This window comes from Barbatula barbatula (genome assembly GCF_947034865.1).
Source record: "Barbatula barbatula genome assembly, chromosome: 1".
NCBI classification, from domain to species: Eukaryota; Metazoa; Chordata; class Actinopteri; order Cypriniformes; family Nemacheilidae; genus Barbatula; species Barbatula barbatula.
This window is the reverse complement of record NC_136766.1, coordinates 31473482-31496905: the sequence shown is the minus strand read 5'-3', so window position 1 is coordinate 31496905 and position 23424 is coordinate 31473482. Positions and strand designations below refer to the sequence as shown.

The 23424-nt window shown below is 39.3% G+C and overlaps 2 protein-coding genes across 4 annotated transcripts; one reads left to right on the top strand and one right to left on the bottom strand.

Moving 5' to 3' along the window:
* The first annotated feature begins 10820 nt into the window (after positions 1-10820).
* Positions 10821-21711, top strand: LOC306890718 (E3 ubiquitin/ISG15 ligase TRIM25). Of its 3 annotated transcripts, XM_079450650.1 has the most exons (8): positions 10837-10895; positions 11043-11102; positions 15168-15818; positions 19563-19658; positions 20084-20317; positions 20425-20447; positions 20531-20676; positions 20877-21711. In XM_079450650.1, the coding sequence occupies exons 3-8, from the start codon at positions 15201-15203 to the stop codon at positions 21083-21085; spliced, it is 1326 nt and encodes a 441-aa protein (XP_079306776.1). In that variant the 5' UTR covers positions 10837-10895; positions 11043-11102; positions 15168-15200; the 3' UTR covers positions 21086-21711. The 3 variants fall into 3 exon arrangements, with proteins under 3 accessions (XP_079306775.1, XP_079306776.1, XP_079306777.1); XM_079450649.1 differs by having other exon boundaries at positions 10821-11102; XM_079450651.1 differs by lacking the exons at positions 10837-10895; positions 11043-11102 and adding an exon at positions 14538-14853 and having other exon boundaries at positions 20877-21592.
* On the bottom strand, positions 11420-13844 carry LOC306901660 (zinc finger BED domain-containing protein 5-like; the record flags this gene model as incomplete). Its single annotated transcript, XM_079469595.1, has 2 exons — positions 11420-11427; positions 12404-13844. The coding sequence occupies 2 exons, from the start codon at positions 13842-13844 to the stop codon at positions 11420-11422; spliced, it is 1449 nt and encodes a 482-aa protein (XP_079325721.1).
* Positions 21712-23424: the final 1713 nt, after the last annotated feature.

The window sequence follows — 23424 nt, the reverse complement described above, 5'->3', positions numbered from 1 at the left end:
TTAAAAACTATCATTGACCTTTGGCAAAGGGTGCTCTGGTACCAAGTACACTTATGAGCATCCCTATGTTGGAACATGGTGTTTGTTAAAGAGAATCCCTGACTAGCACAGAAGTCCAACAACAAGCAACTACTCTGGTTTAGATCAGGGAGGCCGTTCCTCCCAATCACGCCTCTCCATGTGTCTCCATCATCGCCCACATACACGTTGAAGTCCTCCAGCAGAACAATATAGTCCTCCATTGGAGCCGCCTGCAGGACTCCACTCAAGGTCTCCAAGAAGGCCGAATATTCTGATGGGGATTGACCATATCTTTCTTCATGTTCACCTATTGTGAGAATCCAGAGTTCTCTGTGTCCCAGCTGTTCCAACATGCAAGGATGTAAGCGATCTCCATTATGTCGGCGTGCTCAGTATGCGTTGTCCTAACAAATGTCCGATTTATTGTGTATTTGTTATTGTGTGACATGTTCAGAGATAAGTGATGAGTTCATCACTTCGTCATTTATCCATATATATACTGAACCCATCTTTAGTATACTTTGACTTAGAGTGAACTACACTTCTGTGTCCATATCATTCTCGGTCCCCGGATCTGGTTCCTCTGATTGCTCCGAAACAGTCTTATTGGGCGATTTGATTGGACGGAGCCTTCTCTGGAACTTCCCTCACAACCAGTCACAACACAAGGTGTAGACATGCATCACAAATATTCACAGTGTGAAATGTCTGCCCTGCTTATAAACCAAAAAGAATAATGCTTTTCAAAACACTTCCACTTAAAAAAGTGAATTCTAAATGAATGTTTTGAGGGTGCAAAACATTTTTAACGGATTTTAGAATGTGTAATTTACGTTGAAAGCGTAGACACTTCATCATTAACCAACCACATGCATTCTAATATGAGAGATGAAACGGGATCATTTTAAAAACAGGAAGTCTGCTGGTCTATGGGTACTTTTTTGTGTTACGTTCATTAGTTTTTTTGTGATTTAACCAAAAAACAGGTGAAAGGAATAGGCTGAGAGACCCACCTCATAAACAACCATTTTACCCTTGCAAATGGCCATTAGGTACATGGGCTCCTATCTCATGAGAACACGAACTTGCACCAGTACTTCTTGTACTTCTGGTCTGGAATAACAGTCTGATATGCAGAGGTTGTCAGCTCTGCTGTGCTTGCGTGGCGACCCTAAAATATCACCAAATAAATGGCCTTATTGAGGTTTCTTACAGTACACTACACTTTTAGGCACTCCTTGGAAGGGGTGAATAACAGCACACATACCTGCAACATGTACAAAAAGTAGTGCAGTTTGTTGTTGACTTCATATCTGTATAGAATGAACGTGTCCAAGCCACTTTCTTTCAACAGGAATAAGCTCATTGTCTTCAATTCAATTCAATTCAATTTTATTTATATAGCGCTTTTCACAATTTGCATTGTTCCAAAGCAGCTTTACAGGGGAAAAACGAAAAACCCAAGAAAGGGTAAAACACGCTACATGGTGTTTTATAAAAATCCAATTATTCTAGTAAATATCTATGTAAATCTGATTTATTTAGCATATTTGCATTAATTGAATGCTTGGCTGAAAAGATGCGTCTTTAATCTAGATTTAAATTGGGCTAGTGTGTCTGATCCTCGAATAATATCTGGAAGGCTATTCCAGAGTTTAGGTGCTACGTATGAGAAAGCTCGACCCCCTTTGGTGGATTTAGTTATTCTAGGTATTATCAAAAGTCCTGCGTTTTGAGATCTTAGAGAGCGTGATGGGTTGTAGTGTGATAGAAGCTCTGTTAGGTAGGTAGGGGCTAAACCCTTTAGGGCTTTATAAGTGATTAAAAGAACTTTAAAGTCAATACGATACTTAATGGGTAGCCAGTGAAGGGCTGATAAAATTGGGGTTATGTGATCGTATTTTCTGGACCTGGTTAGGACTCTGGCAGCTGCATTCTGAACTAACTGTAGTTTGTTTATTGATGATGCAGGACAGCCACTGAGTAGCGCATTACAGTAGTCAAGTCTTGAGGTTATAAATGCATGAATAAGCTTCTCCGCGTCAGCAACACACAGAATATTTCGTAACTTGGACACATTTCTTAGGTGGAAAAAGGCTGTTTTTGTGACATTTGAGATGTGATTTTGAAATGACAGGTTGCTGTCTAATATAACGCCTAGATCTTTTACTGTATTTGTTGGAGTAACAGTACATCCTTCAATTTGCAGTTTATAATCAGAAATATTTGGTTTGCGTGTCTTTGGTCCGATAAGTAATATTTCTGTTTTATTAGAATTTAAAAGAAGGAAATTACAGGTCATCCAATGTTTTATATCTACAATGCACTCTGCCAATTTGGATAGCTTGGAGGAATCATCTGGTCTTGATGAGATATATAGCTGAGTATCATCTGCATAGCAATGGAAGCTAATTCCATGTTTTTTAATAATGTTTCCGAGGGGCAGCATGTATATGGAGAATAGCACGGGTCCCAGAACCGATCCCTGAGGTAATCCATAATGTACTTGTGTTAGATTTGATGATTCCTCATTTAAATGGACAAATTGATGTCTGTCTGACAAGTAAGATCTAAACCATTGTAGTGCCTGTCCCTCAATACCAGTATAATTGTTTAAGCGATCTAGAAGTATGTTATGGTCTACGGTATCGAACGCAGCACTAAGGTCAAGCAGGACCAGGAGTGAGATGTTACCTTTATCTGATGCTATAAGCAGGTCGTTTGTAATTTTAACCAGCGCAGTTTCAGTGCTATGATGCGGTCTGAAGCCTGACTGAAATTTTTCGTGCATGTCGTTATTTTGTAAGAAAGAGCACAACTGAGTGCACACTACTTTTTCTAGTATTTTAGACAGGTATGGAAGATTTGAAATCGGTCTATAGTTTCCTAGTTCATTTGGATCTAAGTTTGGTTTCTTGATAAGAGGCTTAATGACGGCCATTTTAAAGGGTCCTGGGACATGGCCTAGATTAATTGACGAGTTGATAATGTTATAAATGGGCTCAATTGCAACAGGTAGTAACTCTTTTAATAATTTAGTTGGTATGGGGTCTAGTAAGCAAGTTGTAGGTTTAGAAGTTGCAATAAGTTTAATTAAATCTTCCTGTTTTATAGATGAAAAACGCTGGAGCCTTTGTTTTGGAGCGATGGTTGGTGCTAATTCATAGGACAGATTTGGAGGTTGAGTATTAACAATTTTGTAGCGAATGTTTTCGATTTTCTCTGTAAAAAATTTCATGAATTCATTGCTACCGAGGTGCGGCGGAATAGCCAGGTCAGGTGGTGTCTGTTTATTTGTTAATTTAGCGACTGTGCTAAATAGAAACCTTGGATTGTTTTTGTTGGTTTCTATGAGGTTACGAAGGTGCTCAGCCTTTGCTGCTTTTAGTGCCTTTTTATAACAATTTGCACTCTCTTTCCACGCCATTTTAAAGACTTCTAATTGCGATGTTATCCATTTGCGCTCTAGTTTGCGAGTTTCTCTTTTAAGGGCCCGAGTGGTGCTATTGTACCATGGTGCAATATTTTTCTCATTAATCTTTTTTGACTTCGTAGGTGCAACAGCTTCTAATGTATTAGAGAAAATAGTGCCCAATTTCCTGGTCATGACATCGAGCGATTCGTTATTTATTGGTATGGTTATTAAAGGGGTCAGATCTGGCAAGATCTTTGTGAAACTATCTTTAGTAGCGGAGGTGATTGTTCTACCCTGTCGATAACGAGTTAAAGGGCTGATTCCAGACGTGCACAAAGTACCCGTTATAAGATAGTGATCGGTGACATCTTCGCTTTGAGGCGTAATATCTATATTGGTTAGATCGGCTCCGTGAGATATAATCAGGTCTAGTGTATGATTAAATCGATGAGTGGGTCCTTTAATGTGTTGTATTACCCCAAAAGATTGTAGTAGTTCTGTAAACGCCAGTGCTAATGCATCGTTAGCACTATCTACGTGGATATTAAAATCTCCGACAATTAGTATTTTATCAGTGTTAACCAATAGATCCGATAGTAAGTCCGCGAACTCTTTCAGAAATTCAGTATAGGGACCAGGTGGTCTATACACCGTAGCCAATGCAAAAGAAAGCAATGGTTTTTTACTTTTGTTAGGAATAATTATGTTCAACGCAAGCACTTCAAATGATTTAAATTTATGCTTTATTCTCTGAGTTACATTAAGAAAGTTTCTAAATATTGTAGCTACGCCGCCACCCCGACCAACCGGACGTGGCTCATGCATATAACAGTAGCTTGGTGGGGTACACTCATTTAGACCGAAATAATCATTTGGTTTAAGCCAGGTCTCGGTAAGACAGAGTATATCAAAACTGTTGTCCGTGATCATTTCATTTACAATAACTGCCTTTGAATTTAGTGATCTAATATTAAGTAGGCCGAACTTTATAAATTGGTTTTGGTTGTTTATTACATTGTCTTCAGGTTTAATCACGATCAGATTTTTTCTATGACTTTTGCAAAAAATTTTACTTGGTAGTATTATTCGGGGGACACATATAGTCTCTATATATTTTGAAACAGTAACATTTATAGCAGTTGATGCGCACATTCTATGGTTAAGGTTTTCACTTACCTGAGGGAGACTTACCTGAGGGAGACACAGTCAACAGGTGCGTAGCGCCTTCGAGATGTTGTCGGAAAGGAGAGCCGCGCCGATGCTGCTGGGGTGCAGGCCGTCGGGGCGGAAGAGCCTAGGTCGCTCCCAGAACAGATCAAAATTATTTACAAAGAGCAGCTTCTGTTCAATACACCATGACATCAACCATTGATTAAGTGAAAAAAGTCTACTGAACTTATCATTCCCTCGTCGGTAGGTAGGCAGCGGTCCTGATACGATAATCCTCGCTGCTGGCGATGCGTTGCGTACCGTCTCGATCAGACTCCTGAAATCTCTCTTCAGGATCTCCGACTGCCGCATCCTAACGTCGTTCACTCCCGCGTGCAGCACGACAGCTTCGACGTTAGCGTTGTCCTTCAGGATCGCAGGTACCTGCGCGGACACATCAAGAACACGAGCGCCGGGAAAACAGTGAGTGCGCACCTTACCTTTAGTAGATGTAGCGCGTATGTTCCGGACGATCGAGTCTCCGATGATCACAGCGTTGCATTCGGTCTCACAGAGGGCGGCAAAGCGGTCTTCTTGTCTTCTTTTCTCCAAACCTGAGGGAACAGACCAATTATACGGATCGCTTATGATGACTTTTTAGAATGAATATTAAGATGAATGAAAAGCACAGAGTTTTGCTGACCTCAGCAAAGATTGCAAGTAGGGTCTTTTAAAGACCTTGTGTTTGATTGCTTTCTAGTTATATACTCATCTCCAGCTCACCTATTTCCCTTTACTGTTTGTGGTGCCCAGTCCGACTGTCTGTCCCTTGTCCGTCCGGATGATTCTCCACCTTCACTTACTGTCTTCACATATGTGGATGGAGGATTCTTTTTTTGCTTTTATGTAGGCCTAGAACAACATATGTTGAGTTAGATGATGACGTGTGTCTTTGAAGAGGACAGGATGTTCAAAAGGTGAATGTGTCTCAATGTGTTCTTAAGAGCCTTGCTTGCTATCTCTCCGGGTGTGTGGCCGCTGTGTGTGGCCCCTTTTCCCCTTCTTCATTTGGAGTCTTCAATTTGAACTTGCTCAAATGCATGTGTAACAGAGTTTTATATATATATATATAATGTGTGTGTCTCCACTTGTTAATAATGATATGTTTAATAATCACACTGAAAGATGATTGGATGGAATAAGGGTTACTTATTGGCTTGCTTGTGCTCTGTGCTGGGTACGCCCTCTGTCGCAACTATCGTGTGTAAGGCCAGTGGTGAGTTGTGTGATGGAGAGCTCTGTAATTCTTTCTGTAATTATCTGTTCATGAAATGTGTGATATCTAATGAGCAACAGCATATATATATTCAAGACTGAGAAAAGCGTTATATTTTTTTGAAGCGTGTGAAAAATGTGTTTTATTATAGCACCAGCACGAGGAGTGACATATGCTGAATTATATCAGCTCACTCTTGTTACACTATGTTTTCTCAGTGAATAAATTGATGGAAGAAGATTCCTTGATGCACAAGCTTTATTTAAACATAACACAACGCAGAGAGAGGACAACAAACCAGTTACACATTTTCCTGATTTTATTGTACACAATTCATTTATTTAAATCTTTTATTCAATTACAATATCCTGATTTGCCTCTAAATCGTCTTTTTGACATCATCAAAGCTTTTCGCCTTTCACCCCTTCTGTGTCAACTGTCATGTGATATACAACAAGTGGAGCAGTGTGATTGATGGGTAACCTTACTTTATTTTGGGAATCTTTACTAATTAATATATATATAGCGATTTTCCTCTGATTTTATATTAGTTTGCTGTGTTTTTCTTCGGTTTGTGGTGGATTGGTTTATTATATTGTTTGCTGTGATATTGCTGGACACTTAATAGCACGGTTTCCCTCTTTCACAAACTGTAATGAGAAACACTTATTGACACACCTGTAAACCCTGTAAAATGACGTGGAATGACGTGGAATGACGTGATAATTTTTATTCTCCCTCAGCGTTGTGGCTGATTGGAAACCCTGTGCTTTGGTGGAGCTGACTCACAGATCTCACAGTGTCAACGCTCACAAAACCTCAGACTAAAGGGAAGTGGTCCTTTTCTTCCACACTGATGCGTGTGTTTGTTTTTAGTATTGAGCTGAAGACCCGTTCTAGTTATTGCTTATTTTTGTGACGGTGCCAGGTCCGGTGGTCAGCGGTGGACCAGCAGATACGGGACTATCGTTGATGGACCTACGTAAAGTGCAAGGAAGCAGCGCAACAACACGTTATCTACTCAAAGTCCTGTTGACAGGAAACACTGAGCTAAATCCAGACGGGACTGGATTTGAGTATTGTTCACCCTGGGACAGAACATTGGACAAACCCTGATTTTATTGTTTCCCTGGGTCTTTGAGGACATGTCATTTTAATATTGTCATTTTAAAGTTAACTTGTAGAAATAATAAAACACTATTTTTATATATATATTTCTTGTGTCGTTCTCGCTGTGTTGGTGTGGCCGGAAATCTAAATTTGATTTGTATTTAACAGACTTAATCTGTTACATCAACCACATGGCTTTATTCTGGTATGTAATTGTTTATTATAAAACAAGCCCCACTATAGATTTTGGATTATTGATTTTCCTGTTTTGCTAAATTGTCAACTATGTAGGCGTCTTGATGATAAGGGAAGAACTTCCTTATCATTGGCCTAATTATTGTAAACTTTCTTTTCAAAGTGTGCTTACGTGCAAATACATGTGTACATCAAGGGGTAACTTTGTCTACAAATATCACTGGAGCCTCTGTTATCAACATTATACAGTATTGCTTTATTTTTCTGGGTTTAGGTGTGGGCAGAGGTCAGGGTCCGTCTAACCTCAGAATTAAGGAGGTTTTGTGTGAGAGGTTTTACTGACACCTCCTGCACAACAAGGTTTCCATGAGCATCTGAAATACTTTTCACAAGATGCTTGTTTTAGTTGCAGCACTTATCAGTGCTCAATATCCATGATTTCATCAACACAATGCAATATTGAATTTAGTTCTTCATTTTAAACAAGTGAATTTAGAACTCAATTCTTAAACTCACTGAAAGAGTTTGATGGGAGTCTTCAATTTCTCATCTACAATCTCATCCAGAATGGCATCTTTGATCTCTGTTTAATTTCCCAGAGCCCATTTCGTCAATTTCATGGCCTCCTTTGAAGATTTTTCACTGCAGTCACCTGCTGCGTGACCACCCCTCTCTCTGTCACGGATGTCTTTCGCTAGATTCATCGCCTTTAAAAAAGAGATTTATTGTACAGGTGATAATGCACCACACAAGCAACAATTCTGCTTTCATAATGTAAAAATAAGGTGTTTTTTTCTTGGTAAATCAGTTCATCTGGTTTATCTTTAACCTCTACCTACGTTTGCTCTTTGGTCCATTCCACTGAATGATCAGACTCCCCAGGTCCAGCGAGAACATGTCACCTTCATTAAAACTCTTCCAAGTAATTTCCACCTGAGGGATTAAATGACATAGAGATTATACATACTGTACATCTTTTTTCATGACATGTTAGTTTTTAACCAAACGTTTATCCAAAAACAGCTTTTATTTGACAGCCGGCTGATGGTTGGGCAAAGAATGTCCTTTAAATTTAGGGATGGCTAAATGAAGCCTATGAGGCTTTCCTCTTACTGGATCGAGAAAACTTTAGAAGTGTTGGAGTATCAATTACAGTGTCATCTGGTGGATCATAAAATGTACAAGAGCCGTATCTGGGACGAAGCCTCACTGGATGTAACACCCACCTCATTGATGTAATTTTACTCCGTAGTGCACAAATAAAAAATTATATTGCCTGGGCCCCATGACCACGCGAAGGGCCTCACAGCTTAAAAAAACCCCACAGGAATTGAATAACAGAATAAACTCTAGACACGACAATCAACAGTAAATGACAATAAATACAAAAGATCAGAATAAATAAAGACAGAAAACATTAGAAAATAGGAGCAGAGTAACAACCTGCATAATGTTTAAGACGCGATTGTGGAGGTGCTTTAGGTGATGTCAAATTCAAACTAAGCTAAAAAGAAAAAAGCAGAGAAAGAAAAGCAAGCTCAAAATAAAGATGTCCATAGCACTTTTTTAATGTAACCCACATGAAAAAATACTATTATCATTTACTATAGTTAACTGTGGTAAAATTCTATAGAATTGACTTAACTTTTAAGTCTTTGTATAGTCTTTTTTTGTTTATATACAGTTGTTGCACTATAAAAGCTTTGTGAAAGTCAGGCTGCCAGCAATCTATAAGTGCAATGGATGCTTGATAAAACTGCACAAATATTCATTTTTAATTATTATAGTTAACTATCAATGTCTACAATAGGCGCAATTTACACTCATAAATGTGACCCAGTAAAATAGGCAAAAAATATTAGTGATGAGCATCAGAGTTTGATTCTATCCATTTATTTCAATGTGATTTACTGTGAGTCTTCGACATGGCCTTGGTCAGTCAAAAATATATCAAAATCTAAAGATTTTACTTTCACAGAATATTTTTTACATTATGTTGGTTTCCCTTGTGAAAAAAATATATAACCCTGCCCAAAACACAAGAGATGCAGATGGGAATCAATAGAACACACATTAATGCCCAAGACATTTTTATTTTGTAAAATGTTTTTTTTGGTTCATAATAGTAAACCAATATAATTTCTGTAATATAATTTTTAAGCAGGGTGGGTTTATGTAGAAATTGTATATCACAAATAAATTACTTTATAGTTGGGTTTTCACATTGATCACAAATGTGAATTGAAAATTGCCAGCTGATAAAACCTGTGCTTTGGGGGTTGTATACATAGTTTTCAATTCAATTTTATTTATATAGCGCTTTTCATCATTTGCATTGTTCCAAAGCAGCTTTACATGGAAAAATAAGAAAAGCACAAAAAAAGTAAAACACAGTACATGAATAGTTTAACTTGTTATATAAACACCTAGTAAAAAATATTTAATAGATACAGTCTCCCGGTGGTTTATTTTGCATATTTTGCATTAGGTGAATGCTTGGGTGAAAAGATGCGTCTTTAATCTAGATTTAAATTGGGCGAGTGTGTCTGATCCTCAAATAATATCAGGAAGGCTATTCCAGAGTTTAGGTGCCACGTATGAGAAAGCTCGACCCCCTTTGGTGGATTTAGTTATTCTAGGTATTATCAAAAGTCCTGAGTTTTGAGATCTTAGAGAGCATGATGGGTCGTAGTGTGATAGAAGCTCTGTTATGTAGGTAGGGGCTAAACCCTGTAAGGCTTTATAAGTGATTAAAAGAACTTTAAAGTCAATACGATTCTTAATGGGTAGCCAGTGAATGGTTGATAAAATTGGGGTTATGTGATCGTATTTTCTGGACCTGGTTAGAACTCTGACAGCTGCGTTCTGAACTAACTGTAGTTTGTTTATTGATGATGCAGGACAACCACTAAGTAGCGCATTACAGTAGTCAAGTCTTGAGGTCATAAATGCATAAATAAGTTTCTCCGCGTCAGCAACACATAGAATATTTCGTAATTTGGCAACATTTCTTAAGTGGAAAAAGGCTGTTTTTGTGACATACTGTATGCCATCTAAGCATTCGTGAGTGTGGTGTGGCTTAAATATGGGTTGTCGACCTGTCACGGGTGAGTAGGCCGGGGGGGATAAGAATATACTCATTACAATAATGTGACTACACCACTGCCAACAGTGAAGTTTGGCAGCTGGAACATCATGGTGTGGGCTGTCAAATAGGTCATTTTTATGTAATTAATCTTATCTTTTTACTAGCAAAGTTAAATATTCATAAATCTAAATATTTAAATTTGAATCCTCTTTTTCTCCAATTTTTGAAAGAACTTGAAAAATACCTCTTTTTAATTAAGTTGTCTGACAACAAAAAGGCCTTAAAACATTATCTGTTTGTAATTCTTTTCCTTTTTTCAGTGTCATGTAATTCTCATAATTGATCAATATGTTTAAGTTACATGACCTTTGTGATTTATTATGGATTTTTATCTGTTTTAGTTCTGTTGTTGACTGTTATTATCTGTATATTGTTTTAAGCAATAATAAACGCATGGGTCTGCGCAGCGCCGTTTTAAATTCAACGCACCCCATGAAAGACGCCTTTCCACTCTGGATCCACACGTCCGATCACATGATGCTAAACGACGCTGCTTATTGGTCAACGCCGTCAGGGAGTGCAGCCTATGCCGAGGATCCAAACAGAGAACAACATCATTTTTACAAAAATGTCGCTGAAATGTGAGTGATTTTGAGTGGGATTATATACGAAGACATTTTATGTTATTTAGTAGAATGCGTGTGGCAGTAACATCAGCCTCGCGTTTGTGGGAATGCTTCAGAGTGCGCCAGGTGGATAATTAATGCGGTTTTACCTCCATAATAAAGGGCAATCCCATATGATCCCTGTGAAAGAGTTGGCGGATTAGTCTTTTTTGGGAAGTTCGGGTAAGTGACACGTCTATATGCAGTTAGGTAGATACTTAACTTTGTGATGTATTGTAGACGTTCATGATGCCTTAAAGTAACGTTAAGTAAATAGCTCGCAACGCAAGTGCATTAGGCGAAGGCGGATATGTGTGTGCTACTGTAGTTTGATTTAGCAACAACTATTCACATAACGTTACTCCATAAAAAACCGTAGTCGGAACAAACTCCGATTGTCGTAAATACGAATTCAGATCAAATTAATATCCCAACACATTGCTAGTTTATATGTGGCGGTCTTTGTTGTGTTCGAGTTTACTTAACAAAACGCGTGTTCTCTAACTCACTAGAACACAGAATAACAACAGAACAATGCGTTTACTCATGTACCTGAATAGGGGAACTGGAAAAGGGCTGCTAAATGCATGTGCTGGGATTTTGCACATGCCATTGTTTGCCAAGTTTGTGTTTCTCTGAGGAAATTGTATGTTTATGTACAACTGCAGGCACCTGTTTACAATTGTTGGACTTTTATGAAAGCCTCTATACCAGGGCTATTCAATTACAAATTCAGTTGGGCCAGATTTTCAAACCGAGAAAGGTTAGTTGGGCCACTCATAGCAGCGGCGAAGCAGCTCGTAATGACACATTTTAAAACCAACACAAACAAATTTATTGAAAAACATGTAAGGTTTATTCATTGTTTCTCTTTTAACTTTGGTCAGTTTGCACAGCAAAAGGTGCATAGAAAACAATAAAAGAGCTAACTGAACAGAATCTGAGGTAGCTCCTACTTTTTCCACTTACAAAAGAAAAGAAACTGACCTAGGCACCTCTTGCCTAGGCCTACCTAGGCTACATATCTGACCTGTCTGATCACAAAGTGCATAAAACAAAATAGTGCACAGTAGGCAATTCGCAATAACATTAAGTTTCCTTTTGAAATAAAATAAACATCTTGCTCATATTTGACCCATGCAGGAACATCTCAAAGTGCATAAAAATAAAAAGTGCACAGTATTCACAACTATAACTAACTACACAAAGTGTAGGCTACTACTGCACATTGAGGGAACATATTTTAAATCACCACCATGTGTGATTATACATGCCTTTTGTTCCCACATTATATTGATGTAGGTAGGCTACGTTTACCCTGCTGACTTAGTGGGAGAAGTGACATTTTTTGTTTTGAACGAGAGCAGTGACTTTAGGCTCGTAAGTTGTCAATGCAATCCGAAGACATTGGTGGAGAGTACGGTCAGTCAGGGCGCAACGAGAGTTGCTTTTTATGGAGTTCATGTGTGAAAAACTTGACTCACATGTGTACGTTGATCCAAACATACTGAGCATGACGATCGCTACTTTCTTAATGTTAGGGAACTGATGTACGTTGACATCAGTCCAAAACATTACAGGCCCGTTAGTGCAAAGCTCCTGTGCCATGGTTACAGATGACTGCATGTCAACAAGTTCGAGTGTGAATTTCCCCTCGTCAATGGAAGGGACCACTTCCTTTGCTCTGGCGGATAAGTCCCCTTCTATTGCAACAGTGAACGGGTCTCTGGCAAAAACGGCCACCTCTGTGGGCAGAACAAGTGCATCCAATCGACCAGCAAAGTTCTTTTTCAGGCTCGCAATGAAATCTGTCATCACATCCGTGATTTGTGCAGGGGATGAGATGCATTTGCGGAGTGTCGGAAAATGCAGCATTCGGCCTGTGCTCAAATCAGTTGCGAAAAGGTCCAGTTTAACTTGGAATGCGCGCATCTGTCCCACAAGGTCGATGACAGTTTTGTCTCTGCCTTGTAGTCCCAAATTAAGATCATTCAGGTGTTTGAATATGTCGCTCAGAAAGCAAGCATCAGCCATGAAGTTGTCGTCCAGTATGCGACTCAAGTGCGTTTCTGCCTTTTTTTGCTTGCTGCTGCGGAGGAAAGTTATGATCTCCTCTCTGAGACCACAGAAACGCTCCAGTGCTTTGCCTTTGGACAGCCACCTCACGTCATTATGCAAAAGCAGGTCTTGGTGCTCAGCAGACATTTCTGACAGCAGCATGCGGAATAAGCGGTGTTGGAGGCTTGATGTGGAGCGAATAAAATTTATTGTAGCCATCACGCTGTCCATTGTCGTTTTGAGCGCCCCACTTAGTTTTGCGCACAACACCGCCTGATGCACAATGCAGTGTAAGGAGATCAACTGAGGTGCTACAGCGGACCAACGTGCTGCCAAACCATTCACTTTCCCTGTCATGGAGGGAGCCCCATCTGTCACAAGCATGCACACACGCTTCATATCCAGACCATTGTCTTTAAAAAAAGCAGAAATTTTCCCAAAGACTATATCGCCAGTTGTGTGTCCTTCTAACGGCAGTAGGGTGAGCAGCTCCTCTCGGAAGCATTTGCCGTCAAAAAAACGGACATATATGCACAACTGAGCAGTATCAGTTTTGTCTGTGGACTCATCTACTGCTATAGACATAGTGTCCGCTTTCCTCAGGTCTCCTAACATCGTTTCATACACATCTGCAGCAAGAATTTCAACTCTCCGACTGTTGGAAGTATCTGACAGGGGTACGTTTTTTATAGCAGATGCCACGCTCGTTTTAATTTTATCGTCATTTATCACCTCATCCACGATGGCCAGCATACAGTCCTTCACGGTTTCAGAGTCTGTGAATGGCCTTTTCTTTTTTGCCAATATCCAGGAAACACGAAGGGATGCTGCGGTAGCTCTCTCTTGGGCTGTAAATGACCGTACCATGGTAACACTGCTCCGGTTGTAAGATGCAATCAAACTCTGCACTTTTGCAGCCCTCTCTTGAGATCCCTCAGGAAAATTGCTGCGGAAAGTCTGGTGTTTCTCAATGTGGTGCCGCCGCAGATTGTAATCTTTAAGTACTGCAACGCACTCATTACAAATTAAACACATCGGTTTGGCATTTGGATGTGGCGGTAAAATAAACAAGTATTTGTCAGTCCAGGCAGGGTTAAACTGACGGTTTTCATTCTCAATTTTACGTTTCAGTGTTGAGAAAGACATATTGATAGTAATGTAGGCTACTACCGGCACAGCACGCTCTGCATTGTTTACATGTTGGTAGTTTTGGCGAGACGCAAAATTACCAATCCCACTATGGCCACGCCAAGACCCGCCCTACGAAGCAGCTCGATTGGTTGGGGTTAGGCATTTCACATGGACACCTGGCCAATAGTAGTGTGTGAATGCTATTGAAGGGCGGGTCTTGGCGTGGCCATAGTGGGGGGAAAAATATCGCTGACGGGACCCTATTTTCTCTTTTATACTTTCTATTGCGGGACCACGGGCTGGGCCACTCTGAGGTTGCTTCTGGGCCGCATGTGGCCCGCGGGCCGCCAAATGAATAGCCCTGCTCTATACGTTATTATTCTCTATTCACTTTTATTTTGAAATGCGGTGAAATTTGCGGAAGCATGTGTTGCGGCACTGAGAAAAGTATCATGGGTCACGTGACAGTCTCCAACGCGTTGCTTGCTTCTGTAGAAGTTCTGAGAAACTCTGCTCTGAAATGAATAAAAATGAAAGCGAATACATATAAACAATCAAGATGAACAAAATCGTTTAGCGTGATTTATATTAATTTATAGTTATAGTGTACCTTATCAGAGGTGAAATCGAATCCTCTAAACCCCGCCTACTCAGGGCAACGTAGATGACGTCAACGTCGCTTTCGTTTTTGATTTCTCGCCATAAGAACATATGCGATATTCCTGAATCCTGAGTAAACATTGGGGTAAGTTACATTATATTCGGTTGAGTCGTGTCATTTTGTTTATGACACACTTTCCAGTTTTGTGGGCTTTATTTTTGTTTGCGGCATTGATGTTAATTTGGTCGGCTAACAGGAATTACAAGGGTGCCGTTGAACTGTAACTGATATTACACTTCAGTGGTAAACTGTGATTCAACTTAAAGGCTTTTCAGTTAAATGGCTTAAACAAACTGCTCATCAAACATGCATTTTTACATAAACAGACAAACAAAACTACACTTTTAGACATCATGATCAACTGTCTTTCTTTTCAACTGTTTCCTGTGTTATAATAGGTCTGTCCACATCAACATTTGTGATTTGGTGTCATGGCAACATCCAGTGGAGACAGCAGCATGCTGGAGGAAGAGCTAACATGTCCAGTGTGTCTGGACCTTTATCGCGACCCCCACCTGCTGCCCTGTGGCCATAATTTCTGCCTGCCGTGCCTGCGCAGGCTCAAGACTCGATCAGTCCGCGGGCAATTGCGATGCCCTGAGTGCAGACAGAGTCACAGAAGCTCCGTAATATGGCAGAAGAACTTCAAACTGGCAAACATCGCTGACACCTTCCGGCGCCGGGGGCAATCGGAGCTTTCCAGTCACAGCCAGGGCAGCCTGTCTCGTACCCCCTCAGAGGTGCGATGTGACTACTGCCCAGCGAACGACGTTGAGAATGATCCCAAGGCAGTTAAAACCTGTTTAAAATGCGAAGTATCTATGTGCCCGAAGCACGTTAAGCCTCACCTGGAACTCCCAGCATTCCGAGAGCATCCTCTGGTGGAGCCACTGAATGATATGAGAAAGCGAAAGTGTACGGAACATGATGAAATGTTCAGGTACTACTGTCTGGATGAACGTCTGCTCTTGTGTAATGCCTGCACCATAGAGGGAACACACAGTGGACATTCAGTCAAAACTCTGAAGAACGCCATGAAAGATCTCAAGGTATGACTGAATTCGCTGTTCTTGCATCAGTGCATACTGCATCCAGTTATTGCTAGTTTCTCTGTATCTCTGGTTTGTTGTATTGTTGTAAAATGCTATGGTCAAATATTTGGCCTGATGGTTAGAGATTCCGACCAGAAAGTTGCCAGTTCGATCCTCAGGGCCGGCAGGTAACAACTGAGGTGCCCTTGAGCAGGGCACCTTACCCCTACTTGCTCCCCGGGCGCTGCAGTGATAGCTGACCACTGCCCCGGGTGCACAGTGTGTTCACTACTCTCTGAATGGGTTAACACTGGCCAGTTTAGTTTTTGGTTTTCATGGCTATATTTGCACAGCCTGGTGGCCAATCTTCACTGTTTTCACATTCCACCACTAAGAGAAGTTTGTGAGATTGCAATATTTTATTGTGCTATTGCTTCGCTTATTCAAAACACACCATGTAATTGGAAACATGTCAGATATCAAAAATGGACAAATGCGCATCTCACTGGCGCATCTGTGACTAGGACGGCAATACTTTGTGATGAATCAAAAGCCACACAGACACACTAATCAGTTCTTCAGTAAATAAAAGGTTCTGTAGGATAATATATTTACAAGTATATGATAATGCGGGATGCTGATGTCTTAAATAGTCTTAAAGATGGTAGTTTAAAGCTATGATTTAGTGTACGCTTACTTATAATGAACGTGTTTTTGGACATACCGCCACCTACTGTCCCTGTGTATTTATATATCTGAGCTTATGTTTTATGTGTCATATTTGACTGTTATATATGGAAAACATGTGTCCTTCGCTGGTGTGAAAGAGAACAGGTTTAGGTTGCAACCATTTGACATCACAGATTTAGAAGCAAAAAAATGGCGGCCTCTAAGTAAAAATATTTTTTCAAAGTTTATGAATACTGTGTCAATGGCATTGTTCATATATTAAGCCATACTTCACTCTATACCCAAGGATCCCTTATTTTACTATTTAAAAAATTATTAATTGTAGATTTGCGAGCCGCTCGCTCGCTCGCTCTTCAAGTTAAGAGTGCTTTATTGTCATGACAAAATGTACATTCGTATTGTCAAAGCATTTCTAGCGGGCCTGCGTACAAATAGTGCAAACATGTATACAAACGGAAAGATAATTATAGCAATAAAATAGTGTAATGTATGTAGTGCAAGTGGTTTATAATATATGAAATAAAGGGATGTAATAATATAGTGTGGACATGTAATCTGTTTCGCTTCAACTCTCTGATCATATTATAAGTGCCAAAACTAGACCAAATGCAAACACGAACTAGGTTGTAGTGTAGAAAACAAAGTCTTTCAGCATTCAGGCCTGTAAGTCTGCTTTGTTTTTTCATAAATGGCTCCGACTTCACTGAAGACTCATTCACTGGGCACCGAAGAAGGAGGGGCATAGGAACTTTCCTGACAGAGGAGCAAGAATAGAGAACAAAGTATTATTCAACAACTTTTTTTTCATTCCAAATGTGAAAATCCAGACTACATTGACATCATACATCCATCCAAAGATGAAGTTTAAAGTGAGGTGTTAGATGTGTGCAGTGTTGCCAGCTCTTGCTACGTTTAAAGGACATGGACGATCGGGACGTTTTAAACGGTTCTCACGGCTGTTTCTTTCCCACGTGTTAAAAGAGGAATAATGTTTAATGCTATAAAAGGTTATTTGAGCTAGTTTTTGGATCGTTTTGAATAGCCATTGGATTGGATTTGTTACATGAATCTGCCAACCCTAGCTGAAGTTTTCTTCTGGATATATTTCATACACATGTAAACACGTTTTTCAATTGTATTGCAACATTAAGGGGACATGACATGATCTACAATCAGATTTAATTCATTCGGATTGACAGAAATGGGTGCATGTAAACATAGCCAGTGATGGTTTGGGCTGCAATATCATGGCATTCCATAGAATAAATGCTTGGATGGGCACATTACTGCCAAGGACTACCGAACCCTTCTGGAGGACCATGTGCAGAGCTTGAATTGAAGGGGGCTTGGGGGATCCCCCATAAGGCATTAGATATTTTGAGTAAAAATTATGACAAATGTGATTAAATTCATACAATGGATATGGAAAATTTAGTGAATTAATTATTTACAATAATTTATATAATGTTTCTTTTATGGGCTAGTTGTAGTGTCTCTTTAAATTTTTAAAGCCAAGCCCCTACGTCTTAAGACCGCTAAGCACAGGACATTGTAGACATGAACGCTTGATTGACATCGCTCCGATTATAAGGCCTGGTGCTGGGGTGCTAGATATCTCGATTTAGTCATTCTAAAGGGAGTGCTCGTTGTGCGGTTTCTGTGCTATATATAATACTTTCAGAATGTGATAAAACTTGTTTTTCATGCTGCTAAGATCAACAGCCACATACACGCTGCAAAGTTTCGGGTATTACATCAGTATATAAATGCGGGATTCACTCTTGAAATAGCTATTATTGACATATTGATAACCATTTCAGTCCAAAAGTAGTCAGCTGACTGACAGACATGGCGCCACCTACCGGACCTAACCATGTAAACTGCACTGAAATCGTTGGAAAATCCCCACAACGCTACTACACCGTCTGACAGTCGGTTGTGTCACAATTTATATTTTTTATATCTAATAAACTAGTTACTTGCATTTAAACAAGTCTTTTGGAACAAATATTAAAGAAGCCTGTTCTTTTTTGTAAGCCTGTTATAAATAGTATATAGTTATGCATATTATGATCAAATATATTGTGTATTTTGTTTATAAATTGTATATTGCGAGACTAACCCCCACCAAATAAAAGTCTATAGTTTTAGACGTGTCTCTCCCTGAAAGGGCTGGACGATGTGACCATGTTATCGTTTTTCCGGATGTCGATTACAACAGACAAAAACCAGATGATAATGGTGGAAAATACGCGTTATACCATTATCTTGTGATGTAGGCTTTAGCGTGAACGTTCCCACGTTTGGGAGAGACTATTGTCGGCTACGTCCTTGGTGTGTTAATTAGGGAGACATCTACAACATTTGCTTTCCTGTGGCTCAGTGGTGATAGAATGGATCGAACCCCTGACCTTGGCATTGCTAGTGCCGAGGGGATTGCACACACATTGCATTGGATTATACACTTGTTTCTGAACATAAGTCGCTTTGGATAAAAGCGTCTGCCAAATGCGTAAATGTAAATTTTGGTAGGAGTTCAGTTGTGTATAATTTTCCCATCTCAGATATTTTGCTTATAATAAGAAATTCAAACTTTTTATCCGATTAATCTGTTAGTTGTATGGTTATTTGATCGATTAATTTATTATAAAAATAATCGTCAGTTGCAGCCCTAGTTTGATGAACATGAAAGTAAAGTTGAACATCTTCCATGGCCTGCACAGTCACCAGATCTGAATATTATTGAGCCACTTTGGGGTGTTTTGGGGGAGCGAGTCAGGAAAAGATTTCCACCATCAACAACACGTATAGTGACCCGGGCACTGTTCTCCATGAGAAATGGCTCAGAATCCCTCTGGCCACTGTGCATGACTTGTATATGTCATTACTAAGACGAATTGATTCTGTATTTGCCACAAAAGGAGGCCCTACACCGTTCTAATAAATACTTGTGGTCTAAAACAAGGTGTCCAACCCCTGTAGATTCATTTTCTGACTAGAAAACATCAGGGTACAGTGTTTCCTGTTTTCATCTGTCAGATGTTAATGTGCTCTCCATGTTGTCTGCCGTAGCTTCATCTCGATATGCAGCTGCACAAGGTGAACAGAAAGATTGTGAGGGCGGAAAAGAACCAACAGGAACAAAAAGAGATCGAGCGTCAAAACAAGGTGACGTTCATGATTTTAAAACACTCACCTCATCTTATTTTCGGACTAGTTTTAGTCTTGAAACGTGTAATGTGTTTGGTATGGCTAATATCTATCAAGAGCACAAAACCTTGAAAATGTAAAGACATTTAGAAATCGAAACCGTCAATTTGTACTATTTACCCGGTGTTGGGCTGGTAATTTTTAATATTGATTGCTTTATTTTATGATAATATTTAAAACGTTGACTTTGAAGACATTTTACAAAAGCAACAACTTGTTAAATGCTTTAAAGTGACTTACAAATGATAGATTAAAGCGTCTTCTAAATGAATGCATGTAAATGTTAACTTGGTTTGACATTGAAAAATGAACTGCACAATGCTAATGTAATCTACATGAATTGCACGTTTTTATGCTTCTCTGAAATATGTGTTATGCTGTAGGCCTACCTTGACGATACAGATCAGCAGCTGGACTCCTTCAGAGGGACCTCGATTGCACATTTGGATGCATTTCTCGCTTCCATGCGTGAATGCATTCACACTTACGAGGTTGAGCAGGGTGGCGGAGTCCAGCAGAACCTTGCCCGAATCGCACAAGATCAGACTCGTCTACAGGAGGTTCACACAGGCCTCGAGAGATTTATACAGGAGAGCGACCCATTCCAGTTTATAAGGGTAAATTTTACACCTTCATGACTTCTGTGTTGGTAATTTCTTTTTTATATCAAGTGTTTCGTGTGTATGGTAGCATTTGAGGCATCTCTCTTTTAATTTTTTTTTAGGATTATAATTCATCTGCAAAAAGGTATGAGTTTTGATTCACACTTGCATTGAGGTGTTATTGTTTGCCAAACTGGTTGTCATTTTAAAATCGTGGATATTTTTCAGATACCGGAGACTGTTAAGAAAGCCTCTGTTCTTCCCTGATGAGCCCACAGTCGACACTGAGCCGCTGTATGAAATTCTGGAAGGGAAGATGGCGGAGTTCATTGCTGAGTTACGCCAACACACCAGCACGCTCATCAGCGGTGTCTGTGAGTCTAAACTCGCATCTAGTTTCAAAAACGTGTTGTGATCATTCACACCATGATCAGAGTGTAAAGCGCATATCACCTCGTTGCATTTGTACAGTAGTTTAAACGTGTCTCCCAGATGACAATGAGCAGAGCATCTTTTTCGTAGTGCAATATCATGTGCAAACACAATGTTTATTTCTTTTGCTTGCCTGTTAAAGGTCATTTTGAGGGAGATGGTGAGGAGGAGGTAGACGAGGATGATGAAGAAAGCTTCGAGGATGACGACAATGACAGCGCTAGTGAGGTTGAGTACGAGGAAGAGATGAGGAGCGAGGAAGAGGACGAGCAAAACCACAGCACGGGACAAGAGTCTGGAGACGAAGACTTCACCCCCGAGGAAGAAGAGGACGAGGAGGAAGATGACTAACAAATCATTTGCACTGCCGTCAGACTCTTGAGTGGCAAAAACCTTCGTACCAGGGAGTGCGTGGAGTCAATATTTCTTCCTTTACTCTATAAGAGTTTGGTGGAATGTTTATGTGCTTTGCTGTAATTTAAAAAGAAAATATGAATAAATGTTTAGTGAAATGTTTTGATTACTTATTTTCACATGAAGTATCTTTATAAAGTGAGATGCTTCGAAAAATGATTTTGATCGAGAGATTGTCATGTTGGCGGTATCTTTCTGATAGTATTATTTATTTAAAAGGAGACTCCAATGAAATATATTTAAAAGCTCAGGGTACATAATGTTGACATGGATGTCAGTTTGGGGTGGATCTAAGTTGCACTTTATTTCTATTCCTTTTGACAAGATGTAAAATATATAAAGTAAAATGACATAGTTATTATTATATACAATTTTAGTCTTTTTGCCAAGAATAAAGGGATGTGTTGGAAATAAATGTTCAAAAAGTATCATTTATAAAGCAGCAGTGTTGTTACTGAAACCTTTTTATTTTCATTTAAGCACATATAAAAGGTTCAAGAATGTGTCTAAATCATAAGAACTTTCTTAGTTGGTCTCTGTCCCTAACAGATTTAGCATATGCGCAAATATTTTTACAGAGGCTTAGTCTTTAAAGATATAATAGTTCTTTGGTGATAAAAGAATTCGAAATATCTCGTATATAAGAGTGAGCGTGTCAAAAAACAGGCATCCAAACAGATCTGTAGGTTAGCAAATATATTTTAATATACAATATAATATTTATATATTCATTTAAGCACAATGACAAAATGGCATCAATGCTGCTTAGCCTAATTTACTCCGAGAGAAGCCACACTAGGTATATTTAACAAACATGTTTCCATATAATGTGTTTTTATAGCTTTGCTTTCATTACAACATAAGACGAGGAGAGAAAACCGATGCTGATAGGTTCAATGCAAGAAGAGGAAAAATAAGACGAGCACAGAAAGGTCTTCAGCGTCAAAGTGTCATTTAAAGCAAGAATCGGTTTCAGAGGGAAAAAGACAATAAATAAACATGGTGCTGGATTGACTTGCCCTAACCAGTTGAATTTGTTCCTTTATTCGCTTGTTACCATGCAGAGACCGTATAAAGCATAAAAAACAAAATAAAACCCAGCCTAAGCTGATTTTGGCCACTACTGTTTTCCAAACATCTGTTCTAGTCAAATCCTATAGCACTGTCACCAGTTATACACAACCACATTTCTAGAAGAACCCCACCAAGTGCCCACGAAACGTCACACTGCTGCTAACCTCTACTGCACACATACACTGCAACACATCCATTTAGCTAAAGGCAACAGGTGCAAACCCTTTCAAATCATATTGAAGCTTCTTACTGTGAGAATCGTGACAAATCAAATTCTAAGATGCTTTAGTTCTTCCTGTGAACTTTACAAGATCTTATTGGCACATTTTGCATTTGCAAGTTGCATGTTTATATTTTGCTACAAATATGCATAAAAATATCAATATATTTCAGTCTATTGTCCTTATTTATTTGAGGCATATGAAATTATATACACCGTCCCAGAATGAGATTTTGTTCACATATATGACATTTTAATGTATCCTTTTTGTGATTAATGTCTCATCTGATTTACTACTTTACTACATTCTACTCCATCTTCACAACACCTTCGAAATCGCTCTTAAAATCCTTCCACAAGCTGAGTAACAGTATCACACATCGACCGATGTTCTGTTACGCCATCTCTGCCTCGCAACCTGACATCGAATTTAACAATACAGTGCTCTTTAAAACTTTTCTTACATTTGCTGCCTGTGGTCTCCCAAAAAAACGTTTCGCAACAAGAGGGTCAAGTTTCGAACGTTGTTGTTGAGTATTACCAAGAAAGAGAACAAGCATTGAACACTGGAATTTGAAAAGAAAGAAGAAATGATGTGTAAATTATAAAGTTATCAAAATCGAATATCAAAGGATCTCGAGCCCCCTGCCCTGCAATGACCTCGTCTGATCCGTCACACTTACAATTAATAATAGATTTGGCCCCCCATGTCCAGTTAGTAAACATACTTAAGTACACCAAAACAACATACATTTGCATTAAATAAATTAATTTGTAACAAAACACCTCCACAATATACGTTATATGTACAACTTATTGTAAGAAAACAAAAAAATCTCATCAAGATATGTGCAGGTTATATTTTACTATGATCAAAAGAAAAAAAGGTTCAAGGAAAAGATCAAACATGATTCTCGCTACAAAAAATATATATTCATCTCATGATTTTTTTTATCAGCCATAAACTAGAAATAACCACAAA